The 17,255-nt window shown below is 41.5% G+C and overlaps 1 protein-coding gene and 1 non-coding gene across 2 annotated transcripts; one reads left to right on the top strand and one right to left on the bottom strand.

Moving 5' to 3' along the window:
- Positions 1 to 2,960: 2,960 nt before the first annotated feature.
- Positions 2,961 to 3,032, bottom strand: trnap-agg. The gene has a single exon. It is a non-coding gene; the product is annotated as a tRNA-Pro (tRNA).
- A 932-nt stretch (positions 3,033 to 3,964) lies between these two features.
- LOC117491349 (potassium/sodium hyperpolarization-activated cyclic nucleotide-gated channel 3-like) lies at positions 3,965 to 17,255 on the top strand. The gene is given in 9 exon segments (XM_034141276.1): positions 3,965 to 4,608; positions 8,528 to 8,951; positions 9,788 to 9,949; positions 10,999 to 11,217; positions 12,379 to 12,525; positions 13,597 to 13,858; positions 14,830 to 14,994; positions 15,702 to 15,862; positions 15,864 to 17,255. Coding segments are annotated over 9 exon segments (3,576 nt in total).

Raw genomic sequence — 17,255 nt, 5'->3', positions numbered from 1 at the left:
GTGTGTCTGTTGAATCACTTTCTTTTAAAAACACATTTAGATTCAGATTCAAAATACTTCATTGTCCATTAAATGTATATATAATGGACATTTTTCAGTGCAAAAGTAGTAATGATTCGCACAGGCTGTCCTATAGAGATGCAGAAATATTAAAGCATGTTGAGAACAGCACCATCGTGTGGGGTTTTAAATGACTGAGCAATCATGTGTCATCAATATCAGAAACAAGGACAAACAAACATTGATTAAGAAATGCTCACTTGTTGCACAAAAATCCCAAACCTGTCTAATGCAAAACATGGTTAAAGACTTGAAAATTCTGTCAACAATACATACTTCATATGTCGGTTTATTCTTCTTTTTCAGTTGTATTTTAGGCAGCATGACAAAGATCAAAAGATGAAAACAGACTTTGGAACGGGCTCATTTACTGTTATTTTTTTGGATTTATCAAAAGACAAAATGCTGTGAAACCAGCCAAATAAATTCAAAAGTAACACTATTTTAAAGCACATAAGCTTTGTTGGTCTGCCTACCACATTTCCTTTCCTGTGGTTTTGATGTAAACTCTAGATTAGATGATAATTATGGAAAATATGCCTAAACGAGCACCTGAAGTTGTCTATCTGATGAGGATTAGGGAGAGAAGAGGAACATCTCTGCCTATAATCAGTCCGTTCTTTTCTTCATATGGAGCCCAATTTATTGACGGCTAAATGGTTCATTTTTATAGGCAATTCAGAATATGTGTTTAAATCTTGGTACTAACATATTGGGACTTACTGATTGTCTGCAGTGTTGATATTTGATGGCTTTACAAAGTCTCAAACACTGCATATAAAACAGTTAATGAGTACATTTTGAGATATGCTTCCAAATGTAAAGGTCCTGGCATAAATCATACCTTTGACCTGTATAAAAGTATGCTTATGGCATTTGTGAATAGCATTGTGTGCATTAAGAGGTGCAAAGAATGTCTAGTACCCTCCTAAATCAAATCATAGGTGTGGTCGGAAAGAAATGACTTGCATCTGGCTATAGTTTAAGTCATTCCTAATCCTACCTAACATTATGAGAACTTGAGTGTTTTTTTCTCCTGTGTTTGTCATGAATTGTTGTGGGCATGATGTTCAACACATTTAGTGTGAAGTGCAGCAGCCCAGCAGAGGGGGGCGCTGGTGGATCATGGCTGCTGCCTGGTAGGTCACAGGGCTGATTGTTAAGCTTTCTGCAGATTTTATATTACCAGCTGGAGAGTAAACATTGTTATGTGTTTCAAAAGTATTTTAATTGTCTTGACCTGATTCCCAGGATGTAACCGTGTCCTGGATTATTATGTCAGTGGGATCAGACAGTAATATAAAGAATTGTACATCTGCAGAGGGACATCTGTGAATTTCTGAACCATGAAAAGAAAACACGGAAGCAAAACCTTTGACAAAAACTGATTTGTAGTTCTGTCTGTGTGGGTTAACGTATCATTCAAGTAAAGAGATGTTAGGTAAAAAAAGTCTTACGGATTTGTTCCTAAACATTGGTAGATTTAAAGTTTGGTGGCTTTGTTTATTGTTTTCTTTTTAATTCACACAGTAGCCTTTCTTTTAGACTTGCTATACTACTTGCGTTCTCTGAGAAACTTCAAAAATCATCCCTCTAGACACGATTTAGATCATAAAACATTACAACACAAAAAATAATCTGCTTTGAATTCCATTTTCTATATGATATGGGTTCCCCCACATTTTTCTCTCTGTTCATAATGTGTTGGGCACAACATGTATCTCAGTGTGCACTGGAGGCCAATAATCTGATGTTGACGGATCACATCTTTGCGACCTGCTACACAACATTGTGAGGACTGGTTCACCAACCAGGCGCAGCGACTCACTACAGTACGGTGTTTGTTTTCCCATTTGAATTGTATGTAAATATTTAGCGAATGTGTGTGTCAAAGGGGCCCTAATATGCTCATTTTCAGGTTTCTTATCTGTATTTTGTGCCTCTACTGACATGTCTCCATGCTTTAATTTCATGAAGGTCTTTTCTCATACTGCCTGTGATGCAGCTCCTCTTTTCCCCCTCTGTCTAAAACCAGAGCCCAGTCTGATTCGGTTCAAACGCAATACAAAATACACCCTCCAAAATGACTCAAAACACCTCTTCAAAACTATTTAAACAAAAACGGAACGTGGGAATTGTGTTTCACTGCATTGCTTTTAGTTAGCAGTACATAAACTGGCTGCTGAGTGCAAATCAGCCATGTGATATTGAGATGACCTCCCCCACGTGGTGATAATCGTGCCTGCAAACATTATGGAAGGTGATGAATGCAGTCTACTAAATACAGCATCAAGTGTGAACTTCTAATATGGGAAGTTTGAGATCAGGAGACTGCAATCTTACAGTGCTGAGGCCGAGGCATACTTGAGGTTGGTTTTGTTGAATGATAACTGGAAAGAAGAGGAAGAAAACAGTACAGCCTGCAGACAGTAACATGCACTTTGATGATAAAGAAATATCCATTCCTGCCATTTACACCCCATGTTATGAAACCACTGATGTGAAAAAAAATGATGGGAAAGTAGTCTTGAAATCTTATATTAAAGTATATAATTTAATATTTTGATCTTTATTTTATCTTCCTATATTCATAAATGTGCTTTCAAAAACCTTTTACCAGATTAATTTCCCATTTTGGACTTTGCTTTCAGAAAGCAAATCAGAAAATCTCATACATTTTTGTATGATTAAAAATGTCTTCAAGGAGTAAAACTGCAGCAAACACAGAGTATAAATGCTTTTATAGCCAAACACCACCTCAATCTCAAGGTTGAAAGGAATTCCACCATTATCACATTATTAGCGTCCAAAGGCACTCCACTTACATTATTGTATGGATAGTTTCTGGCCTAAAGCGCATTACGTTGAACACACACTACAACTTCTAACTAAACGGTAGAGGGCTCGTCCGGGATTTGAACCCGGGACCTCTCGCACCCTAAGCGAGAATCATACCCCTAGACCAACGAACCACATACATTCTGTGTGTCAACTCAGATATTTTCCTTTGGCAGTTGTGAGATGTTGCTTTTAAAACCACTTTGTTTTACTTACATACCTCTTAATGTATTTATATCATCATAACAGTGGTTATTACATGCCCACGTGTCTCAAAAGCAGAAAACAACTCTTATAATCCATTATGTATGATTTAATCCATTATACAGGTATATATCTAAAACGGCTCAGTTCATTTGGCTGGCAGAAATGACACACGATTTATTCCGTGTGCAGGGCAAACATGGACAAACATTTCTGACCATGCATAAAGACTTGACTTTATTCCTTTGACCTCCCATGGTTTTCTCTCAACTATTGAACAAGCTTTAAACTCCCAGGCTGGATCCTGGAGTCCTGCTCTCAACTGTCCTGGCTGGGCGGGGTGAGCACCAGTGCCATCCTGATGGATTAGCTCCATCGATATTCACGTTATAGAAAGCGCTGATGGATCATGGGTCAGCGCTGTTTGGATGCCGGTGCTAGCTGCGTGCATGTGTGCATGCGTGTCACCACCTTGCACTGACACAGAGCTCAGATATTTTGGGGAGGTGGAGATCATGCTTTGTCATTGAGCAGCTCAGCACTGTGGCACGTCCGACGCTCAGCATGCTGCATCCTGATGCGCGCTCATCTGCACGCTGTGGGGTTACCTGGATTTACACGCATTTCCCGTTCACCGCTTTTGCATGACCGTCGGATTGAAGGGAACCAGGTATTGTTGACGCATCTCAATGTTTGAACCGGGGGAGAGAGACACGTCCCAAGTGTCAAATGAGATACAACCTGTCCTGCAGATGCGCCGTCACTGTTTTGCCTCCAGTGGCACCCCAAGTGAATGAGATTCATGATTAATTTCTCTGTTTTCACGGGCTATCCTTGAGCGCAGCTCCTCTTCTTGTTCAAAATGGAAAGATTTCAGTCAAACATGCGCAAACGGTTGTACAGCCTTCCGCAAAACATTGGGCAAAAACCCTTCGTGATTGACGAAGGAGACAACGGCGACAAGGACACTATGAGGAAAAGTATTCGGCTAAAACATTTGCCCTCCCCGTCTCCTGCAAGCAGTTGCAAGAGCATTGAGGAGGCCAGGAGCGAAGACTTGGGAAGGGACGTTACTGTGAAGACTAACTTGAACGGGGACTGTCGCTTATTCCGGGGCAGCATCTCCTCCATCACCGGGCGGCATCCTCCCGGGTCAGATCCCGCGGAGCAGCGGCGCCTCATCCCGGGAGCCAGCGAGAGTTTCCCCGGTGAGCTGAGCCCCGGGGCCCAGCAGCGGGCAGCGGGGGGTCTGAGTGCCACGGCCGGGCAAGAATCAACGTTTGAACAGTCAAGTTTCATCAAGTTAGAAGGAACCGATCAAATCATACCTGAGGATGACCGGCTGTACCAAACCGGCTTCATGCACCGGCAGTTTGGGGCGATGCTCCAACCAGGAGTCAACAAGTTTTCCCTGCGGATGTTGGGGAGTGAGAGGGCCGTGGAGCACGAGAGGGAGCGAGTGAAGTCTGCTGGTTTCTGGATAATCCACCCGTACAGTGATTTTAGGTAATTTGTGTGCAGAAAACCTTTCTTCTGTTCTTTCAAAACAGTGGTGTCTTTACAAAAAAGTGCAGCAGTGATCCTGTCACACAGTTGTTTGGCATACAAATGTAAACATCATATTAGAATAGCATAATCTTGATTTAAAATGCCGTCAAAGTCACTGTAAACTTAATAGACACACTAATCCCCCATATGCCAAGTGTTTTTTCTTTAATCACTGTGATGATGTTATGATAACATGATAATCAGGAGTGTGAGCAGAATAGAGGCATTAAAACTGAATGTGCCGCTGTAATCCTTACACATTGAAAAGATAAATGGCTTCATTTCTGAAAATGATCCTTTCTTAACACTCAGACTGTACAGGCCATTTTTACAGGCAACCATTTGATCCATCTTGGATGAATTGACAGGCATACAAAATCCTCTTAGAAGCACAATGACAGCCACATTATATCATACATATAAGATATTAAATCCCTTTTTTGTTTGGCATAGAGAAGTGTTGTGTATATGGCTTTGTTTACACAAGAATATATCATATTGTATTCTAACTAACCTTTTATCCACCTTTTTTCCCTGTGTAAGCCAACCTGTTACTCCCTGATTTACCACCTACGTTTTTCCCTGCATTCATGCGCGCTCTACATTTCATTGCACAATGCATGCAAACCAGCATTCTGTTCATCACCGCCATCAAGGGATTTTCATGACATTTAACCTTGAGGCTCACTGTCATATACTTTCAGCGGCCAGTTGTATGTCGATGTGTGTCAGAGCAGTTTTTTTCCACTCATCTGAATTACACTTTTTTTTATCATTCAGCCAGGGCAATGGATTACAGAGAGTGCAGCAAGGGCTTGGAAAAGGGGTAATCAAAATAGGGTAACATGACCATTCGAGATATTAGAAGCACACATCAGTAGAGATTATTACAGTACAATTAGTCTAATGGAGCAGAGATGGTGTGGTCAGGGAGGGGACACACCACAAAACAGAGAAAACACAGAGAGGGACGGAGAGATTGAAATGAAAATGATGTTGTGAGGAATCAGGACGCCCAGCTGTTAACTCTGTGTATGAGGTACAAGGTGTCATTACTTTATACTGGGTTTGGATCACACTCTGGGCTCTTGAAGTGTACACTTTATCCTGCACATCCCATCCTAATTTACAGGTGTAAATCTTAATGATTTTCCGGGTCTTTTCGTTTACGAGAAACCGTTGAATCCAATCCTAAAACTGTCAAACTCACTCACTTCAAATCCTGTATGTTTCCACAACCACTGTTCTTCAGCACAGCATAGTATGTATCCCCTTTATGTATCTTTTATAAACACAGTGTGTGTGTTGGTTAGAGCATACATAACTGCTGTTTTTTTATTAAAGCTGCCGTGGTTACAGCAGCAGACATACTGAACTGGCACGGTTTCGTAAATATGTTTAATATGATTGCTGGTGGGCCTGAGCCACAGTACAGGTGTGTGTTAAGCCACTGAGCTGCATGCAGGCTGTTGTGCTTCAGCTGCGCTCTGGCAGCAAGAGATAAGTATCTCTAGTACAAATGTGATCCCTTTTTCAGCTGTCCTGATTGATCTAAGCTCCTTTCACCATTTTAAGCCTTTTTGTGTTCACTTTGCTTGTAACTCCGCTCTCTTTGTGCTGTCATGATTTTTAACGCAGTTGCCCTCTGACCCAAATAGCACAAGATTCCTTTCTGGACCGGGAGAGTTTCAGAGACCCCACAACTGTCAGCTTTATGCTGATGGTAGCACCAGATTACAACAGCAAGTTGTCTGATCTGTGTGGCCCTGAATGCTGCGTGCATGGTCAGCTGATGATCAAACTGGATGGTCTGCAGGGGCAGTAATGCACTGTCCCCTGTAGACCAGTTTTTTTTTGGTCCAGCTGTTCCAGGGTTCTACAGCACGGTGACGTGTGCAGAGCAGTAATGCTAACTACTCAACATCTGGCTGATGGGAGCTGACTTCTGGAGATGACATGGATTCCCAGGAGAATGGTGGATTTAGCGAGAGAGGGGAAGTGCAATTAGGACCAGTGTGTCAGCGCAGAGACAAACAGGCAGATGAAGAGAGCAATGCAAATGCTTTGTTTGGCAGGGAACAACAGAAAGCTGATTAGAATGGACACCCTGTCCTTTACTGGTTCCCTATTTACATGATGTTCTCCTGTGAAGGTTGGGTGTGAGCAACTAGCATAGGTAAATCACGTGGGTCACATTCCCACTGTTAGTTGCCTCTTTCCTTGACCATCATTTGAGCTCAGAAAATGTCAAATGGAAGGAAGGAAGTTTAGCTGCCTACTTGCAAAATCCAAAGACATATCACATCATGTCTACTTTTAATAAAAGACTTCTATCTTGGTCAATCAGTGACTGAAGGTTTGAACTATACCTGATGACAAGATATAGAGGCATTTGTCAAATAAGCGCTTTTGAAAGCATTCCCTCTACATTTACTCTCCCTTCTCTTGAGTGTTTGGCTCATACATTGTGGTTACTGCATGCTGCCTCACATGTCACTTAAGTAACCTTAAGTGGTGTAATGCATGCGCCCTCGCAGGTCTGCCCCCCCAACACAGCATTCTGCTGGCCCTGCAGGTGTGTCAGGCTCCTGTTGGATCGATCAGTGGTTAATTAGGTCTCTGAAATGGATCCGACATGCAATCACATGCATGCATGCTTTCTCATCTCATACACACTGAAGATGGAAATTGGGGAATACATCTTGGCTGGTTGTTATGTGTTAGAGCTCTTCATTGCTGTGTGTTTCCTGTGATTGTAGGGTATTCTGATATCCATACAGGTCTGTAAAATCAGGGGGAAAAACCCACTGACAATGTAAATGTCAATATAGTAAACAGAGTTATTAAAAAAACTGCTTTTGGGTCAGATACATGACCATTTTATATTTAGCTGTTGGCTGCAACTTGCCAGATTTTTTAATTAAGCTATGAATTTTTATGAAAATGTTTTGCAAACTTTGAAACTCAAATTGCCTTTTCAATGCAATTATAAATTGAGTCTATCACTCTGCTGCTGATACTTGAGGATTAAGTTAGTTGTGAAAAATCTATATTTCCTCATAAGCAATTCAGATGAGTTTCAATAAACCATTTTCCTCTCCATCCCTGTAGACAGAAGCCCACTTTTTGAAGATAATTAGTTTGTTTTCTAAAGTAAACTAATTTCTTGCTTTGGTAATGTTTATGCTCAATCTGTTTGTTTTAATTATGTATTAGCCTTTGAACACAGATTTACTGGATTTGCAGTTACAGTGTGAGACTGCAAATTGCACAGGGATTCATTTATTTTTGAAGTTCCTACATGTCCAGAATATATCTGAATATTATGAAGCATATATTCAGTATGCACATAGACACAAACACTCTGGCTTAAAGTCTCCTGTGTAAACTGAACAGCAACCATTGTTAAACTTGCTTTTAAGTTTGTCCTGTCTCTAAATCTTTCTAAATAAAACCGTGCAAACAAATTAACAATATTCAACAAAAATATAACAATAAGTACTCTTAAATGCACTGCAATTATTTTCATTTTTAATCCATTATTGATTCTTACCTCAGATTGATTTTGTTGTCGGTAAAATACACAAAAAGTGTGAAAAATCCCAGAGACCAATGTTAGAGCAACAATATTAAGTTTACTATTAAATATATTAAATTGGAACCAGCAAATGTTGCCCTAATAACTCATAAAGGAATAAAAAGCCCCTCTAAAAAACAAAGACAAAATCACTTATTTATCTTCAAATCAAACAATCATCTCAGTTATGTATACCATGTTAAAGATACATTTGTAGTTCCTGACGATTCATCTAAATACCTAAAAGACTCTGGCCCGCTGTTATCTACAACATGAGTTATGTGTGTTGGTGTGTTTCAGGTTTTACTGGGATCTGACCATGCTGCTGCTGATGGTGGGAAACCTCATCATCATCCCTGTGGGCATCACCTTCTTCAAGGACGAGCACACGCCGCCCTGGATCGTCTTCAACGTGGTCTCGGACACCTTCTTCCTCATGGACCTGGTCCTCAACTTCCGCACAGGTATCGTGAAGGAGGACAACACGGAGATCATCCTGGACCCGCAGAAGATCAAGATCAAGTACCTGAAGACCTGGTTCGTGGTGGACTTCATCTCCTCCATACCCGTGGACTACATCTTTCTCATCGTGGAGACGCGCATTGACTCAGACTTTTACAAGACGGCCCGAGCCCTGAGGATCGTCCGCTTCACGAAGATCCTCAGTCTGCTGCGGCTGCTGCGCCTCTCCAGACTCATCCGCTACATCCACCAGTGGGAAGAGGTAGATCCTGCAGACACGACTCGACTTCACATTAACTAATAAAGCTGCAACAATTTGTCAGTTACTTGCCAATTACTCAAGAGAAAATTAATCAGCTGCAATTGTATTCATAATTTTTCTCATTTCAAAAACAAAAGACAGAAATCCTCCATTTCCATCATTTGAAATTGTGAATATGTTATGTTTATTACAATATTTAATTGAATATCAAAACAAGTAATTTAAAGACACTCTGCTCACGTTCAAAGAACAAGTGATGGCCATTTCTGAGATTTCACAGAACAAACAGATAATCATTTATGAAAGTAATCATTATTTGCAGCTTTAATCTCAAATGTTCCCCTGACAGAAGTGCTTTTCACGGGGAGATCCCCTCGCATTAGCAGATTTCTGCTAACTTGTAACTTTGTCTGGATTACCACATTTTTTTTCTGTCAGGGAAAATCATGATACTGCGTATTTTAAAAACAAATGTACAAATTCTTAATGCTCTAGAGTACATTTGTTGGTTCCCCTCTAAGGCTCACACACAATCGAATGACGTAATAACATGTATTTCCCTGCATTATCTTATTTTTATAATTCCAACTGAGGCTGCATTCCCCAGAGCCCATTAATGTTGCTTGCAGATGATTACGCAACAGGCAAACAGCCTCATGTGAAATATAGAAGATTAAGAACAGTGCGGCCTGGTAAAGGACCCCCGTGTCCATTGGCTCACAAAGCACCTATTGTATATTTTAAATCCTCTGATTGCATGATGAGAGAATTGAAATGTCATAGATTTATCTGTTTCACAGTTTTAGTTATATTAATGCTGATAATCTCTGTAACAGGTTTTCCATATGACCTATGACCTGGCTAGTGCCATGGTGCGCATCATGAACCTGATTGGTATGATGCTGCTGCTGTGCCACTGGGACGGCTGTCTGCAGTTCCTGGTCCCCATGCTGCAGGACTTCCCCCACGACTGCTGGGTCACCAGGAACAAGATGGTGGTAGGTGCATTATGACTGATGGGCTCCTGCATGAACACAGGCTCTTCTGACAAAGTTAGAACAGTTTTAGTTGATCATTTAAAATATTTTTTACTTTTACCGTGGTCTTTTTCCTGATAGCAAGTCGGTGTGTTTCAGCTGAAAAAATATGATCTCAGATATTTCCATGCACCGATCAGGATTTAGCAAGATTTAAATCTTTTGGAGGACAGTTGTTGTGGTTATTTGGTCAGTGGCAATCAAATCAGTTCATCACCCAGTTTGTGATGATGAAGCAGAATAACTGAGGTTTTGAACATTAAAATTCCCCCAAATTTCATTTTAACTTTCCAATTTAGTCATGGATATTTGATATTATATAGAAATGCTTAACCATTAAAGCCCCATTTTTATTGGCTTTAAAACCACACAATCATATTTAGGCTGCCACAGTTCGATCAACTGATAGACAACAAATTAAGTGGCAACAGTTGTATAAATATTAATTATTATTGCTTAATGAAATTTGCCAAACAGTCCTTGGTTTAAGGCTCTCAAAAGTACATATTTGAATATTTTCGTTGTCTTATATGCTAGTAAACCAAATATCTTTGGATTTTGTAATGTCAAATTAAATAAGATATTAAAAGAAACATTTTTCAGAATTGTCTGACACTTAGACCCAACAAATTAATACTAGAGTTAAAATGGGGAGAATAAACTATTTTGAAAATAATCTTCTGTTGCAGCCATAATTATTCATGGTTTCAAGTATTTAGACATAAACTATATTAATATTCCCTCTGAGTACAGAATATAATAATAGATATACTGATAACTGAAGTAGACATCAGAGAATAATCCAGGGCAGGTGTGCAGGTGGATAAATCAGCATGCATATTACAAGGTGATATTTTCTTAGCCCCTCAGCAGGCTTCACCGCCAACAAACCTGGAAAAGAAATTAGTCATCACCGCTGGTCTTCATCCTAAACTGTGGATCGGTTCACAAAGTTGTGCTGCAGCGTTTATGTTGAGGTGATAAACTTTCCTCCTCTTTGTCTCCTACAGAATGACACCTGGGGTCAGCAGTACTCCTACGCCCTGTTCAAGGCCATGAGTCACATGCTGTGCATCGGGTACGGCCTGTACCCCCCCATCGGCATGGCTGATGTGTGGCTCACCATCCTCAGCATGATCGTGGGCGCGACCTGCTTCGCCATGTTCGTGGGCCACGCCACTGCCCTCATCCAGTCCCTGGACTCCTCACGGAGGCAGTACCAGGAGAAGGTGGGTGTTTGTTCTCTGCATGGCTGATCCAATCTACTTTCTTCAGGTCTACAACGGTCAAATTAAGTAGTGGAAGGATATTTACAGAAATACCAAACTCAAGTACTTTGAGGTACTTACTTTTCAGGAGTATTTAGTAATGTAGTACATTTTTCAAATAGCTTACCTCACTTTTGAGATTGCATTTTTTATACAGAACATATGATACATTTATATAATCTGATAATCAGATTAAACTACTTACCAGTACACATTTGTGGAAATTGGCTCCTGCATCAGTACATTGCTGTACAGTACAGTACATTGTGTACTATTAGTACACATTATCAAATGAGTACTAATAGTACAATTGTATACATTACAACAGTCACATGGGCATTTTTTCTGCATAAAAAATGCCCATGTACCATGCCCATGTTCTGTACTTCTTATAGTATAATTAGTTTAGTACTTTTTTACTTTGCCTTGAGCCACATTTTGAATGCAGGATTTTAACTCAAGTAACTCTACGTGTAAATGTACGTGCAGCTTGTAAAGCGTCTCAATACTTATTCCAGACTGATGAAAAAACTAATGTGATGAGGATGTCATTTGTGTGAACACTTGTTCTGCATCTTTAGACATTTAAGTGAGAAATGCCCCGCAGAGGGAGATTGCAAATAAATGAGAAGGGATAGAGCACATATGAGAGTGTTTAGGGAAGAATTTCTGAGCTGCCGTTATGGATTCTTAACAGAGATAAAGGGGAAATATAGGGAGGGAGTTAAAGAGCTGGTTGATAAAAGCAAGGACTTACAGCAGGACACAGACTAGTGCTTTGCTGCTGGAGAACACGGCTGAAGGACACAGCAGTTAATGTTATTAGCTGCAGCCTGCAGAGCACCACTGTATTTGTCAGATGGGACAGGGGCACAGCATCGCTCTGTGGGCAGGTTTCACAGATGGCCTGACAGTTGACTGTTAACATAATTAGACACATTATTCTCCTCCTCTGAGCCAACACATCAATCACTCTAATACCCTCATTTTGACATGACTTAACGTTTTTTCTTGCACCTACATTACAGTTACGTGTATTTCTGGGAGGGTTGTTCACTTAAATACTTTGAATATACACTTATTATATTTCAATAACTGTGATAATCCAACTTGTTTTTGCAGTATAAGCAAGTGGAGCAGTACATGTCCTTCCACAAGCTCCCTGCCGACATGCGCCAGAGGATCCACGAGTATTACGAACACCGATACCAGGGCAAGATGTTTGACGAGGAGAGCATCATGGAGGAGCTGAACGAGCCACTAAGAGAGGTCAGAATCCTCTGCCTGGTGGTTGTCTTGATGAAAAGACTGCTGAGTCTATGAAGGGGGAACAATAAGGGATTATTTTGTTGATCTAAAAAAAAGGAATCCCTAATATTGGGATAATCATGAATATCCTCAGAAGGGTCTTAAAAAAGATGTAGCTCTCCATCATGGCGGAGAAAGAAATGATAATTTCTTATTCAAAACATACATGAATTAAACTGTAAAAAAGAACAAACTCACACAATGCTGCTATTTTGATTTATTCATTAATTAATTATATTTGTCTTTATAAAATTGGAAGTAAAATGATGCAGTTACTGGATGATTCCAGTATGTTTTAGTGCAATTTTAAGGCCAAGATAATTATGACAAAAAATGTTCATAAAGTATATCCCATCATGCTAAGCTGAGTCATCATAATGTTGGCGTTAACAAGTTTCACAACTAAAATAAAAATACGTGACAAATTATAAGCAATATATGTATATAAATGAATTGTTTATAACACACATTAGTGTAGATATCAGCAGATAAAAGTATTCATGAATGTTTTTCTTAACAAATAAAACTCCTGTGTGCAGCATTAAGAGTAGGCTAGTCTTTTAACAGATAAGAAAAAATAGTTGTAATGGTACTGTATATGATTAAAAATATATATCCTTATACTTGCTTACAACTACAATATTGTCCGTTTATTAAATGTTTCTACAATGCTACAATGTCTATTAAATAGAAGAGCCATTTCTCCTTTTAATTTTTTAATTTCTTCAGTTATTTTTTAAAGGTTTTCTCAACTGCAATTAAGTGAATTGATGAAGTGAGCATCCTTGCTCTAAACGGTTTACAGTTAATTATTTATGCAACCTAATATGGCTCCCTTACTTAGCACGATAATGTTAGCAGTCATGTAATCTGATTAGTAATGGCCGGAGCCTTTTATGAGGACAGAGAACCACATTAACGGAGCACTAAGCCGTAAACTGCTCTGCTTTTATAATGATTGAAACGTACACGTGTAGTCACAATGACAGTTGTGTTATGAAAGCTGAAATCTTTATTTGTTGTCTTCTGCAGGAGATTATCAACTTCAACTGTCGTAAACTGGTGGCCTCCATGCCTCTGTTTGCCAACGCTGATCCTAATTTTGTCACCTCCATGTTGACAAAGCTGCACTTTGAGGTCTTCCAGCCGAGCGACTACATCATCAGAGAGGGAACCATCGGAAAGAAGATGTACTTCATCCAGCACGGCGTGGTCAGCGTCCTCACCAAGAGCAGCACCATCTGCGGGGTCCAGCCCTCAGACACCAAGCTGTCCGACGGCTCCTATTTTGGAGGTAATGTCTGCACACTCTGTGGACTGCATGCTGATATGTTCTGCAGCTGGCACTGAGTCCGTTCAAATGTATGTGAGCGCTGATAGTATGATTTGTTTTGATTTATTTGGCTCTGGCACTCAGCAGATTAAGTTCTCTGACTATTACAGCTGGTAAAAATGGTCCACATCATCTCCTTAAAAGGGCTCTAAGAGGAGCAGAGCTTTAGGATCTTTGATTCCATCGGTGGGGGTTTCCCCTTTTGTTTCCGCCATATTTAAAACTGAAATCCTGAATATCTAATTTATGAAGGCCCTTGATAGGACGTCTTGGAAATATGAATGTGTAAGTCACTCTACCGCAATCTTATTGGGATTGAATGCAGTGTAATCTGACAATTATTTCTAAGAAATTGTGATTAAATGTTTATCCCAGAATACATTTTAAAACAATAATTGTATGACATAACATTTTTTATTTCGGCTTGAAGCTACTCCACAGAGCTGAACACGGACAGATGTGAAAATAATAAATGAAAGAGTGCAGGAAATGTGTTTAAGAGAGAGAGCGTGTGAGCCTGTGTGTGTGAGTGTGTTTGTGTCTATATCCTCAATATGTCCGTCCTGAATAATATGTCTACTTTTTTTTTTTTTTTAAATGGCGCATTATTTTATTTTTCTGATCTGGCACGACAGATAAGGTCAGGACAAACTGTAAGCTGCAGAAATTGCATTAAGTGCTCCATCTGTGGGGTTCAGAGACATCAGTCCTTTCATGTTTTATCATCTCACACTAATAATACAAATCGGGCCTTTCCTTTTTTTGATCTAAATAATATTCATTTGTTTTGAATGTTTCACACAACTTGTATAAGGATATTATCATACAACATTGATATGTATTATTAAATTGTTGATCTTTATTTCTGACATGCATTTGAATGTGAGTGAAATTGTACAATGAATTAATCTTCTTTCCCCCCCTCCCTGCAGAGATCTGCCTGCTGACCCGAGGTCGGAGGACGGCCAGCGTGCGAGCAAATAACTACTGCCGGCTGTACTCTCTGTCGGTGGACAACTTCGACGAGGTGCTGGAGGAGTACCCCATGATGAGGAGGGCCTTCGAGACCGTGGCCCTCGACCGCCTGGACCGCATCGGTGAGTCAAGAGAGAAAAGCTGTGTATAGGAGCCAATTTAATGTTATACATTTAAATATTTTATATTAAATGTTGATATTTCACTTTATATTATTTGTAACGCTTATGTAGTTTTAACAATAATACATTTTTTCTATACATTTGATTTGGGTTGCACAAAGCTGCAGTGATGGCGCTGGCATCTTCTGACAGAACATGTGATGTAGGGTCTTCAATTAAAAAACAGGATCCAACATTTATTAATAATAATAATCTTTATTTATCTAGCTCTTTTTTAACATCTACATTACAAAGTGCTTTATTAAAGCAGCAAAATAAAACTGACAAGTTTCTACAAATATTAATATTTAAAAAACAATCATAGTGGCCTGGTGTTACATAATTCTATAATTAATTAATAATTGGCCGATTCTGATTATCTGAAAATGGCATTATTTTAGACGACAGATGAATCCTCTGTACTAAGGATGGATCACACTTTCTTTACAGTTTCAGCTACATTGTTCTTTAATGTTGACATACGAACTGAACATCCATGTAAGATGGTTGCTGATATATAGATATGTCCCAAATTGTGCTTGAAAATACAGTAACGCAGTTTATCGTAATTATTTCTGGGACAAAATATCATCCAACAGAAGTAGGCTTAAATGTGTGCTTATCCATGAAATACAAATTGCATGACATCATTTATATTTTCTAAACAGGTAAAAGGAACTCTATTCTTCAGAGTAAAGTCCAGCATCACCAATCTGCTGGCGCACTAAACTTCCAGGAGACGGAGATCATCCAAAGAATCGTGCAGCACGACCGCGACATGGCCCAGTGCACACAGCTGATCCAGGGCAGCTCACAGAGCCTACACCCTCTGTCCGCCCCCCCCCTCACCCACCCCGGTCATCTGGGCCCCGCTGATCCAGGCCCCGCTCCAGGCTGCTGCCACCACCACCCCTCTGGCCCTGGCCTTGGCCCACCACTCCCAGCTGCCCCCCATCCTCTTCCACCATCCTCTGACCCCCGCTCCCCTGAAGGACCCGTCCTTCCATCAGAAGATAGTCCACATCGGAGCCAACACGTCCAGTAGCTATGTCCCTGGTTCTCCTTCCAGCTCCATCAATTACAGATCTGGGATTGAGACTCCCCTGCTGGCGTCCCTCAGGCCGCAGCACCTCATCGCGGGGTCCGTGACCCCCACCCTGACGTCCCAGCCCATCTTCACCAGCAGCCTGCAGCCTCTGGCCCCTCCGCCCTCACACCAGCTCCCGCTCCATCCTCCCCATTCTGGCATAGCCTCAGTGTTCCCCATGAGCCAGACCACCGTCTCCTACACCTGCTCTGCACAGCTCCACCCTCAACCCTTCCACGGGGTCATGACCACCTCACCACACCCCATAGGTTTACTCCAGCAGGGGGCACCAGGGAGGTTTTCAGGGAGGTTCGCAGCCCCCTCTGCCTCCACCATAAGCCCCCTCATCTGCAGCTCAGTGGGCCCATTAATCAGCCAGCTGCAGCCGCCCTCACACGGCACGGCGCAGCAGATGGGGTTCGTTCACGACAGAGCGTTCAGGACGTCCAGCGGTCCGTACCTCTCGCATCTCCCTTTCATCCCCAGCACTCAGTCCTTCGCTGGATTTATGCATCCAGTGTCAGCAGTCGGAGGGGGGGCCGCAGCCTCCCTGGCGCATCAGAGCCTCGCAGGCCTGCAGTCTGTTTTCCTCCCCCAGTTTCTCCCCGAGCATTCGGCCCTGGCCTCCCTGGCTCAGTACGGCTCTGGTGAAGTCTCGCCCTGCTACACGCCTCCGGTCCACAGCCCCAGCATACAGAGCCCCGCCATGGGACGGACATTTTACAACATTGAGCTCCCCAGCGCTGTGGGGGCTCGCAGCCCTCTGACCCCTCAGACCTCCTGTCCTGCCCGGGTGGCCTACACCATCACAGACGGGGTCGAGTTCTCGGGGGAACTCTACACCCAGGAAATAAAGACTATCTCAGGCTCTCACAGCTCCACATACCAGGAAAGGCCTTTGGCCATGAGCTGCTCCCCAGAGGGGGTGGTGGGGGTCTCCAGCCCCTTCTCCTCCCCCATGGCTGTCAGTAAACCATACAGCCTGATCCCGGGTCAAGCTGCTCCTGTCATTCGGACACATTCAGGGCCCGAACCTCAGATCCAGCCTCCTGCTGTTCTTTCTCCCCATGCTAGATCCCCTGCTAAAATGATGGAGACCGAACACAAACAGTCCACACTTCCATCCAACTTGTGA

This window comes from Trematomus bernacchii, unplaced genomic scaffold, assembly GCF_902827165.1.
Source record: "Trematomus bernacchii unplaced genomic scaffold, fTreBer1.1, whole genome shotgun sequence".
In the NCBI taxonomy this organism is placed as follows: domain Eukaryota; kingdom Metazoa; phylum Chordata; class Actinopteri; order Perciformes; family Nototheniidae; genus Trematomus; species Trematomus bernacchii.
The sequence above is the reverse complement of the archived record's forward strand: the minus strand, read 5'-3'. Positions and strand labels throughout refer to the sequence as shown.